Here is a 12,198-nt window from a genome sequence, read left to right on the forward strand (position 1 = left end):
TTGGAAGACTTACATTCTATTTTGGGGAAAAAGGAAATACTTACTCAAGATTGCTATCTTGTTATTGAAGTTATCATGATCATTTTGAGTTTTGCTGTAAATTTAAAATTAAATGTCTAAAAAATGTTTAGATATTTTAGGTATTTTTAGGAACCTTAAAGAAAAATCTAAGAATTGTACACTTTACCATTAAACAGGAACAAAAATCGGTAGTGTTCTCTCAAGTTTCAGCACCTTGTGACCACAAATTGAAATGACACTGTGCAAAGTGCTCAGTAAAATGGGCACATTTTGTGCGTGTGTATGTGACTTGAACATTAAAGAAAGAACATTAGAGTACTGTCAGTGGGTGGAGTGACAACATGAAATTTTTAAAAGTTTTCATAATTCTTTTATTGCAAATGCTTTTTGTTTGAAAATTAAGAACATCCATGTTAATCTCATAACCAAGACTGGAATTAATACTTCATTAATGTGAATGGAATATTTCAGTACTCTGAAGTATTTTTAAAGATTCTTTTCAGTAATCAGTAGTTGTTTGATTTACTTTAAATTCTTATACTGAAGGTATTTAAAAAAGCAGATTTTGCACACATAGTTAAAATTAATTCACTTAAGGATTTTGTCAGGTAATCAAGAGGCAGTGTTACATGTACAAACAATTTCAAAATTATGGCTTATGTTTCATTATTTCAAATTATTTCAAAATTCTTGCCAATTGCAAAGAACTTAATCTTTACTGTCTATTTACGTCAACTGATGTTTTATCATACCTACCTAAGTAGAAAAAGGGTAAACAAATTTGGGGTGACTTTTTGTGGCAATAAATTGAATATTTAAATTTGCAAATTGCCTACTCTTTGTTTATCAAAATGTATGACAGATCCAAGTATGTCCTCGCGAGCTGAATGGTGAGGGCAATAGATACTATTCTCTGCCTGATGAAAGATGATACCAAGCCATACAGAATGCATTTCTGGCATAAAGCAAACAAAAAATGATTTTCAAGGTCATCCCTCATTTGAAAATAAAACTTAAAACTATCTGGAAACTATTCAGAAATTATAGAGGGGAAATTTGTCAGACAAAAGATCATTGAAGAGGATAGAATGAACTATGAAATAACGTATAGTGTCTTCTACATAAGGAAAATTTTCCTTAATGTTTTGGTTTTTCGTTGTTTTGGTTATTGCATACCCAAACAGCACTTTTAAGATGACTTATCATTCTATGGCACTTAATTGATAAAATATAGCGATAAATACATATATTTTTGACAGATTCTATCTTCTAAATCAGCTTTGCACTAACTTTATTTATAGATACAGACTGATCTGAATTTTGAAATTGCTGTAATATAACATAGGAATGCCTTTTCCTTGTGGTAGAATAGTTTATGAAGTTGTTTTTACAATGCTATTGTGTTAATATTAACATAAAAATGCCAGTTCTGCTAATTGAGTGAACAGAATGAATATGAAATATGGACAGAATTTGTTTTCTGGTTATCAGACTTCCTGATCCATCTGTTATCTCCAGCAAAACCTCTAGTATCTGCAGCTTTATTTTTTATTGAATTCATCTTAACAGATATCTTAAATGTTTGGGTGATTTAGATCCTCATTTTAAAAGATTTGAGGCAGTATTCCTTTTTTCAAAATGTACAGTGTTTTTAGAGTCTTTTTTAAAAAGTCTGTACCAATTTTAGAAGTCACCTGTACCAGCTTTCAGTACTGGGGGAATCTCTGCTTAGAGTCACGTTCAGATCACCTCTGCATTCTAAACTTTCTGCACATATTTCTTAATTCCATCTTTTGCACAAATTAATACTAAGTAGGATTTTCAGATGAGCGTAAGCTAGTATGACTGCTAGACCCCATTGGTTTTATCTGGACTGCACCTTGAAGCCAGCACCAGGGTGAGAGTCACTTTAACTGCCTGTTGCTGATGCGCTGTGAAAAGACGGAGGGTGCCTTATAGAGCACAGAGAGTGTCATATGCCTGACCACACTTGGCAGTTACATAGTTCTGTGTTTTGAACATTTTTTTTTCAAACTGAACTCTTTGCCTTTATAAAGAAAATCAAATCATTGAACTTTAAAGGTCCCTTCCAACCCAAACTATTCTATGATTCTATGATTCTATAACTTTTGCTCTTAACCTAAATAGAAAAAGGCCTAGAAGATACGGATCTGAAGAGGTTGACCTGCAAAGCACATTAAACATGAATGCATTTATTTCTTTAAAGGTTATTACACTTGTGTAGAAGTAATCTTCACTTTAAGAAGACAAGTTGGATTTTACATGATGGGTGTTTATGCTCCTACACTGCTAATTGTTGTTCTATCCTGGCTGTCATTTTGGATCAATCCCGATGCAAGTGCTGCAAGAGTCCCACTGGGTAACCTGCGTTTACACGTACCATCACAATCCACTTTAACGCCATTGAGCCACCCTCAGTTGCTTTGACAACATGACACTGGACACTGAAAGCAACTTCACTTCCATTATCCGCTCATCATTTTCACTGAAACCTCCTCATTCCTAGTCCTGTAAAATCCACCTTCACATTGAGACTTCGCTTGATAATGGTTCCAGGACTTATGTGATAAGCACACTGTCTCTGCTCCTCTCAACCCAGACAAATCTGATCTTATCCATGCACGGGTGATGCTGCAGACACTGTGGCCATATGCAGTTTATAGGAATTTGAACATCTGAATAATCCGTAAGAAAGCAGGAAGATGAGTAAGGCTCTAAATAGCTACCTCTTGGAGCAGTTTTTCTGAAGAGTAATAGAAACAGAATGATGTCTGGAAGAGAATTAGCATCCTTGTTACCTGATTAGTTTTATTTCATTAGAGACTCAGTTCATGAGAGTACTTCAGGCTCATACTTTAATGCTGCTCAGCACAACACAGTAGGCAGGCCCTTCATCTATTATGAGATAGTAGGACACAGAGTTAATCAAAACAATATTATCTTGACTAATTGGGTTTTACATGGGACTCCGGGTCTGGGGTGGCCAAACCTGCTGACCCCAAGAGCTCAATGAAATGCAGAGCCGGGCTCTTGCATCCTGACACTTCTCCTATTTGGATTCCCATCCCCATGCCATGACCTCTCCTTCCCCATGCTCTGGCCTCCTCATGCTCCCATTTTCCCTGGCACTCCTCCACAAGTCCATACCCCTTATTTTCCAAATCTTGTCTGTGTCCCAGGAGGTTCAGCGCACCTGTTTTCAAGACCCCATGGGTGAAGTTGCAGAATCCCTCTAGCCCCCTGCCTTCCTCAGAAACCTCTCACCCACACTTGAACCTCCACAGCCCCCCAGGACATGAGTCCTGTGCAGCCTCAGGTGTGTCGATAAGCACTGGAGACCCTTGGAGTCAGGATCTGCCACATCACCTTACCAGCCCGTGTCTGTGGTCAGTAGAGTCTTGCAGTAGTAGGTAGCTGAAATCCCTGTGTTAAGAGCCAGCTGGAGCAGGAAGGGTGCCTGCTGAGTTTTGTTAGGTGGAAAAGCGTCCACATACCCGCTGGCCTGAGCCCCACTTCTCCCATCTCAGGTCATCTACCATGCCTTTTCCTCCTCCAGTGATATGATGGGCAAAATAAAGTAAGTAAGTAAGTAAGTGCTCTAAAAAATTTGGAGAACCATGACTGGAGTGCTACTTCTGGCTTCTGAGTCAATGCTGGCTACCTTGCTCTAATTAAATGTAACAAAACCACTGTTTCATTACATTTATTGTATCTTTTTTCTAGGGTTCTGTTTCAGAATACAAATCAGCTTTATTTTTCTTGACCTTTAAAAATATTAATAGTTACTTGGGGAGGAGTCACAATGTGTATCTGTTTGATAGCAAGTAACAAATATAATCTCTTACCTTGAAAAGTAGCAAGGATGCATTCCATAATGCGAAACATAAGACATTTTAAGAAAAAAAAAAAGTGTGAGGAACATGTAGCGTGCCTTAAATTAAAAAGATAGAAACAAGAACTGGAAATATTTTTCAGGTAGTGAGCTCCAATATTATCAAAACCTGAGCTGTATTTCTACTTTTATAATCCTGCACTTCAAATAGCTGACCGGACAGGATTAGTAATTATATATTAGATTTGTAAGAGGTATAGTGCTGATTTATGTGACATGGATATCTTTGTGACTGAACATGCATGCTTATTTATTGTTGGTTTTTTTTTCATTTATTATAAGTGTTTATCAGCTCCTTTATGTATTAGCATTTATGAAATAAGGCATTTTCAAAGATACTAACCATTGGCCTGCTTACGTGACTTTTCCTGACTCCCCGGAGAAGCGAAACCCACTAAACCTGACCATCCTTTAGTCATGAGTCAGTATTTAGTAACGCAAGTTGATAGCACTGTCACTGGGGTAAGTTTTATGTTTCTCTATTTTGCAAGGGGGTGACAAACTAACTCTTCTAGCTACATCCTTGAAGATAGTTGACCTTGAAATCTAACAAGATTAATATTTCTTTGTCAAGTGGATGACATCCAATCCCAAAAAAGTGTTACCAATGGCCACTACACTCTCAATAGCTAGATACAGATCTCATCAGATGAGAAGCTACTTCAGATTTACTTACGAATATCTTAATACAGTCTTCCTTAGAATTAAGTACAGTGGGCTACTGCTCCCATGGCTAGGCATCTCAGAAGCTTCCAGGTGTTTTAGGGATACAAGATACTTTGCAAACCAGTAAGCAGAATATGTTTTTGTGGGCTGATTAATGTTCTGGGAGAAGGATGTATGTTTGTTTGAAGAAAAAGCCTTTGTCCATGCAGGAACTAAATAAGTTGCAAGCTCTGTAATATTTCACCCGGTTGGAACATCTGGTGGTAGGGAAGTCCACAAAGGACTGGTACCTGGACAGCTGTGGCTGAGCAACATAAAGGCTGATGTCACTGAATGCTTCTTTCTAATTAAATGCTGGTGTTTCACTTTCTGATGAGCCCCACAGAGGGCTCTCCAGTTCTTTACAGGTGGACAGTGTGCCAGCATCTGTTTAAAAAATCCCTTTCTTTCCTTCACTGCCGTGATCCCCAAAGGGAGTGAGATCTTTCCTGGAGCTGTAGGGATCTGAGGGACGTCGGACTTCTGTCCACGCGCAGCGGCCTGACAGCGTGGAGCATTAGTCCAGAGTGCAGGTGGGAGTACAACAGGGTAACTGAAGGCTTGGCGTAGTGATGATATATTCCACACGTACAAAGGACAGCTAGATCTGAGGCCAGGCATGCCCCCGCCCTGTCACTCCTGTCCTAAGATCTGTCTTAGGAACTTAGTCATAAAATTGTAAAAAATGTAGGGTCTCAGAGGAAGATGTAAAGATATATGTTAGAACTGTAGCACGAAGAAGGATTGGCAAGAGTATGTCTTTTAGTTTATGAAGTTTAATGAGAGAAGAGAATGTATTAGAGATATCAAATTATAAGGAAAGGAAGATGGAATATTACCTTTTTCAATAACATTAGTGAGATGAAGCCAGACATTTTTAAAGCAGTAATATAAACCAGAAAATACTGTTTTATACAGCATATAATTAACCTGTGGAATTCACTGCCAGGAGATAGTGCTGAGGCCAGTAAGTTTGATGGATTCAAAAAAGGGAGATTTATTTATCTGGCACCACGTGCTGAAGTGCTTTGCTGGATTGGCATTTTCTGATATTATCCACGTGTAACCTTAGGCAGTATTTTTAAAATAGTAGCTCTGTACAATCATGCTTTAGGCTGGGAGCTAACTAACCTTACTGATAACGTAAACTTTGCCATCAAGAGGGATGCCACACTAGGGGCAAAACTGCAGAGGTATTTCCTAGAAAGGCCAACTTTCCCTTTACTTTCCAAGTGTAGAGGAAGGAGCTCTGTCCCTTCTCTTTAGTGCTTCCTGAGAAGAAAAGGGGGATTTTTTTGTTTCCCTTTTTTTTTAATAATTAACCTTGCAGTTTATTTATTCATTCTCCTCACTCAGTTTGAGCCTGGGCTTTGGACTGTGTTAGGTAAGTACCTAGTGCAGCTGCTGCCAGAGGTGCAACTTACAACTCTGGTGCTAGGGTCTCCAAGGCCATGCCAACTCTGATCTGGCAGCAAATGGTTGCTTAATAGAATATTGCTGTGCTTCTATCTCACTTCATTGTTACCTTGAAAACCTAGAAGTTTCTCAGAGTCTGAAAACGAACTTTTCATCCTAGGAATCCAGGCAAATGGAAATTAGCGGCAGGTCACCATGACCTCAATTGCTCTACTGAACAAACTGATGAAAGCGCCACTAAAATTTTTCAGCTAGCAGAATTTACAAGTTAGTTTTGTAGAATTAAATCCAAGATTGTAAGATCTAGTATTTTAAGCTCTACAAAGTGGTTGTACAAATGTTTTAAGCAGCAGGCCAGATAATAATACTCGCATATTAAGATGGTAAACACTTTAAAAGTTAGTAGGAAAAAAATTACAATATCCAAGATGTTGAGCCAGTCCATATCATTGGTTAATTTGGTTATTCATGGTAAGGGTAGAGGCTGCCTTTCAGAAGCCTAGCATAGACATGGCATGGTACTTGATACAGTACACTGTTAGAGAACGAATAGAAAGCTGGGCATAGGCAGAGGTGGCCTTTATATGTTAAGAGGCAGTACAGCCTTATTTGTACTTGTTATTGCAGTTCATTACGATCCATAATTAGTGTTCAGCCCAAGACAGCTGGTGTTGGTCAGTGAAAATAAATTTATTAAAAAGAAGACTATTCTATGCTGACTTTCCTTATATAGATCCTTAACATATCCTTATGGGCATGTTTATACCTGAATGCGTCAGATACAGTAGATCAAAAATAAACCAGGTGGGCACTGAGGTTTGTTTGTTCAGTACTTGCCATGTCTTTATGATCTGACATAGCACATCTGGCCATCCTGTATTATCCCAGTGGACAAAAAAATCCAGCTTTGCAATGATACATTGTTATTACACATTTCAAAATAAAACATCATAAGATACTATATTTTAAAATTATATGACTGTAATGATTTCTTTATAGTTTCTCTTCAGTGAAAGTATAGTTTCACTATACGGCTAGTAAGTTGCCCATTTGAGATTAACAAACACCAAATAAATTATCATATCAATCTTATTGAAATCCAAATGGGAACAGCAGCAAAATAATGATATGTTATTTATGATTAACTAGAATTTAATACTTTCATATGCCAATACAGATACTTTCAGTTTTATTAACAATTTCACATCCTCAGTTACTTAAAATGGATCTGAAGAAAATTATCTCTCTATGATTTACGGGTTTTTTTCATGCTTTGGATAGCACACGTGACCAATATAAGAAACATAGTCAAGACTAACTATCTCCTTTTGGCCAACATTTTCTATAGACATCATTACATTTCATGAAGCTACCCACTCATAACTAAAGAAGATTTTTATCATTAGCGTTCACAAAACCAAAATGGGACATTCTGACTGGGAGGGTGAAATAAGTTTTCCCCACATGACAGCCATTTCTGAAGTTCGCTTTTTCCAAATGTAGCTGTTCATGCTACATTTGCCATTTCATAGGAGCCTTTTTGAGATCAGGCTTGTATTTTGTCACTTGCAATGTGAGCCCTGTGTTGATGGTGACATTTGGAAGCCTTGTAAGGAGCAGTGCTTGTTGGAACCTAGTTTGATGATGAGTGTGACCTTTCAACAGCCTTTGCAGATGTATTTTTTTTTCATGATAAGGGTTTCCTGAAAAGCCCTTTATCTAGAAATCTTCCTCTAGATCCTGGAAGCTGAAATAGGGCATGATTGTAGACCCTCAGTCACCTCAGTGTTTTCATCTTCACAGTCAATTGGGAACACAGACTTTTTAATGTGCTGGTACAGTTTTGCTCTTTAGCAAAAAGTTCCCTTTCAGCCTAAGTTTTGCATATCACACTTGTGGACAGGTCATTCAGAGAATTGCCCCTGCTGTAGCACAGTTCAGATTTCTGGGACAACAGTAGCTCTTCAAGTCTAATTTAAAGGACTTGGAGTCTTTTAAGTATCATATATTTCTCTTCCATCTTACCGGACTTAGTTGCACATTGTAGGGTAAGGCTCTGGAAAGGCCATTTCCCAGTTGTGTGACGTGTGATGAAGCAGGAAAACCACAGCAACCAGTTTAGCCTCACTTATTTCTTTCTCCATTTATAAAATGAAGGTACTCGTTACTAATAATTCATCACTAACTGCAATATCCTACATCAGTATTCAGTTTAACTTGTTCATTAACTGAAGGCATGTGCACTTTGTCTACCTGCTGCAAAATACACCGACCGCATTGTGAAGTCCCATTCACCGTTACAAAACATCATTCAGTGTTGTCTGTTTCAGAGGAAGAGCACAGCTAGCGTCAGTAAGGGTAAGTCTTCTTTAATCAATATATTGTTTTTCTTTCCGTAGGTATTTTCTCAGTGCTCAGCTTGGCATCTGAATGTACCACTCTTGCCGCTGAACTTCCCAAAGTGTCTTATGTGAAGGCCTTAGATGTCTGGCTGATTGTTTGCCTTCTCTTTGGGTTTGCATCCCTGGTGGAGTATGCGGTGGTCCAGGTAATGCTAAACAATCCAAAGAGAATTGAAGCCGAAAAAGCAAAGATTGCCAAGGCAGAGCAAGTGGAAGGGAAGGGTGGAAATGCTGCCAAGAAGAACACTGTGAATGGCACAGGGACTCCTGTCCATATCAGCACTTTACAGGTAGGAGCTGCGAAGCTGTGTACGCAAAATCAGCATTATCCTCTGTTAACGCGATTCCAGGAATATACTGTCGTAATAGTTTTGGATACTGCTTAATCTTAGAAGTTGCCAAGACGTTAAAAACATGCTGGTAATTAATGGCTAGCAATCTGACCAATTGGTCCCTAGAGATTTGGGGTCAGAGGTACTAAATGAAAAATTTGTCTTTTAATATCCTAGCGCCATGGTTGCTGCTGAGCTTCAGGTAAATAAAGTAGCAAGCAGCTTTACAGTTGCTATTTTTCTCATAATAAATAGCAGCTGTCAAGCTGTAACTATTCAGAGGACAGGACTCTCAGTCAGTATTTGCTGAGAGCATACTCAAATAACACCCGTCTCATTGCTTTCCCCGGGATGGCCACAGCTGCACCGCATTGCATGTCAAGCATCTCTGAAGCCAGGGATCCAGAAGTCTTGGCATTTGTAAACAAAAGACAGGTCTCTCTGTCTGTCAAACAGTTCCTGCATTTCTTGTGTTGCCAGATAGAGTTTATGGGTAAATTGTGACCAGATCTCATTATATGGATAAAGATGAGATGTACGTCTTAGCTCAGGCCAGTTTTCCATCATAATGGTAGCTTCCCGGTGTTGTATAACTCCCCCTTTGTGCTCCAAGAGTTATCAGACATCCCAGGCCAACTGCCCTCAGTCCTGAGTGATATTTAAATGACATTTATTCTACAGAAGAAAATACATTATGCTACAATATATGAAATATGAATTTGGCTTATAGTTTTCAATGACTCAGCAATTTAGATGTGTAAAATAAAGCTATTAGGCTTTATTGGTAGTGTGTAATGTGACTGTAAAGCTTCTTTAAGGAGGGAGTCGTTTATGTCAGAATGGCAGCAACCCTGTCCTAGTATCAAGCTGGCATTGCCCCATAACAAATTACCTCCAGTCCAGAGGAACTGCAGGTATTGCAGAGTGGTGCACTTGACTACTATAATTCATATCTGGTAGAAGAGTCTCCTGGGAACTGTTTTGGCAGGCAACCAGGCTCAGCTTAGCGCAACCCCATGTCTGCTTTCACTTGGGTCACAAGTAATTCCCCAAGCCGAGGCAACGTGGGAACTGAGTAGAAGGAAAGATGGGTCCGCTATAGTTTTGCTTCCCCTGAACGGAATGTGATATTTTTGTGTTCAGCAATTTGCAGGTCCCAAATTCAGCTGTTTCTTGTGACAGAATAGTTGCAACAGTCCAGCAGAGCAGCATAAAATCTATTTATTCCTATTTCAAGTACTTAACAAGTGTAAGTGTACAGCTTGATCAATTACAAGATTAACAAAAACCTACAGTTTTTCAGTAGTGTGAACAAAACCAAATTGCTAAATTACTGACTCTCCTCGGTGTATACACCGTTTAAGGTGCTTGCCATTGCCATAGCCATAAGGAGAATAAAATGATAACTTTTATCACCTATGCTATCCTTTCATCTTTTAATAAGTTTTTTCAAGAAGGCAAGTTTGGGTGTACAGTGCATTTTAAGACTTAGGGGAAGGGGAGTCATTGTCCACAAAAATTAAGCAACATTCCCCATGAATGGTGTCTAGCAGTAGGCCGAAGGTTTTTAAGATTCAGACCTCAGTCTGCCCTCCAAGATCTTGCAGTGTCAGCTCCAGAATCTCATGTTTGACCTGCATTTTTCAGGGTCTTCCCAATTTGTTATCAGAGACCTTTAACATTTCAATTTCTATATCTCTGCAACAATTATCTGTTGGTTTTATATAGAGTCTTGGGCATGCGTAGCTTCTGATGATCTTTATACAGAGTTACAAAACATTTGGAAGATATTGGACATATTGGAAATACGTATTCATTGCTGTAAAAGCTGGTCATGTGGCTGAGTGGTCACCTCCCCTCATGATTAGTGATCCAGCTTGTATCCAGCCACCTGCTTTGAAATATAGCCTACCTGAGGAAAGGTGCCCTGGGCTGGTAATTTCTGGGAAGATCACCAGGCTGAGACAGAAAAAGCTCTCAGACGGATGAGTCATTTGACATCAGGATGTGGTAGGACAGTGATGCTAGATTCTATGTATTTGAATGCTATAAATCTACCTAGCTGAAAACTCCCTCTCTGAACCAGCTACCGCATAGGAGTACTTTGAAAGTTCTTAGCCCTGGAGAAGCCTGTACTAAACTCCTAAGTCAGAACAGGTCTAAATCTTTCAGTAGCTTTGGCTCCTAATCCAAAGCTAGGCCTGCCCCACAAAATTCGGATCGCTCCCATGCAGACCTAGTAATGATCAAGTAGAAAATGCATTTGTCATACGGCAAATATGCGAGGGAGGGAAACATTAGAGAAACAGGTAATGGAAAAAACCTGTATGTTGAAAGGCATAAAGAATACGAAACAAAAAGAGGCCAGAGTGCTGTCCCATAACTTCAGGAGCTGTTTCTCATCAGGGTCGTGTGGGATTGTGTGTGAGGAGAGAGCAAATGCTGTGCTAAATGTCTGGAAAGACTTAGGTGAACCAATGTATAGCTTTAGGAGAAAAGGAGGACAACTTGGAACTGCATCCCTGACATGAGTGTGCATCCTATAGAAATGTTGGAGGATGTCCTCTTTCCACATAGGAAGTGACACTAAGGCAAAAGTGACTGAGGGCGTAGCTGGAAATCTCACCATAGCTAGGCTTGAAGCAGTGGATAGACCAGATGGGGCTCAAAGGTAAAGCCAGCAGGAAAGACCTGGAAGCAGAAGACTCCAAGTGGGGAAAAACAGAGAGCATGAATAATTGCATTTATAAATGTTTCTCCAGCTTAAATGAAGCACTTATTTATTATGAGACATTAACTGAATGGTGCTGATACATATCTGTAAGTTATTAGAGGGGAATCAAGTTTAAAAAGAGAAAGTGCTTTATTTCACTTTAAAATGCCCCTGATCCCGATGCCAGGCCAGTTTGCGAGCGTTTCCCGAGCAGCAAGTTGCGCTCTTGCTGCCTCTCACAGCCATGCAGCATTGCAGCAGTGATGTCTCTGCAGGAGATTTGGGGAAGGGGCCAGTACAGCAGGGTTGTTGGGGTGGGAAGGTCCCGGGCGTGGGGAGGATCGGAGGGAGCGCAGGGAAGCAAGTGGGGTGGTCAGACATCCCTGGTTCCAGCCCTCATGGAACAACTTGCTTTCATGTGCTCGCTCCATTTGTGAAAGATAAAAATGGCAGCTGGTCTGGAGACTTTGCATGTTTGATATTAGTAAAAAACAAGCCATAACAAAAACAGGTGATCATACTTAAAAATACAAGTGGCCGTTGTTCCTTTTTTATGACAAGAAATTGGGTAAAAGGATAAACTTTTCAGTATATCTGAAAAACTAAAAGCTTGATGCCATTCGTAATTGAAGGTTGAGGAGAAGAGATCCCCTGGAAGAAGAGGGTCCACCTGCAAGTTTTCAGTAGGAAGCATGC

The 12,198-nt window shown here is 39.4% G+C and overlaps 1 protein-coding gene across 1 annotated transcript in view; it reads left to right on the forward strand.

The window, feature by feature from the left end:
• The window catches only part of GLRB (glycine receptor beta), a 48,771-nt gene that overhangs the window by 28,704 nt on the left and 7,869 nt on the right, over nt 1-12,198 (forward strand). Inside the window, exons 7-8 of the mRNA XM_009283328.1 lie at nt 2,249-2,401; nt 8,455-8,747. Coding sequence (XP_009281603.1) covers nt 2,249-2,401; nt 8,455-8,747 — 446 coding nt within the window. The remainder of the gene's footprint in view (nt 1-2,248; nt 2,402-8,454; nt 8,748-12,198) is intronic.

This window comes from Aptenodytes forsteri, unplaced genomic scaffold (assembly GCF_000699145.1).
Source record: "Aptenodytes forsteri isolate BGI_AS27 unplaced genomic scaffold, ASM69914v1 Scaffold6, whole genome shotgun sequence".
Lineage (NCBI taxonomy): Eukaryota > Metazoa > Chordata > Aves > Sphenisciformes > Spheniscidae > Aptenodytes > Aptenodytes forsteri.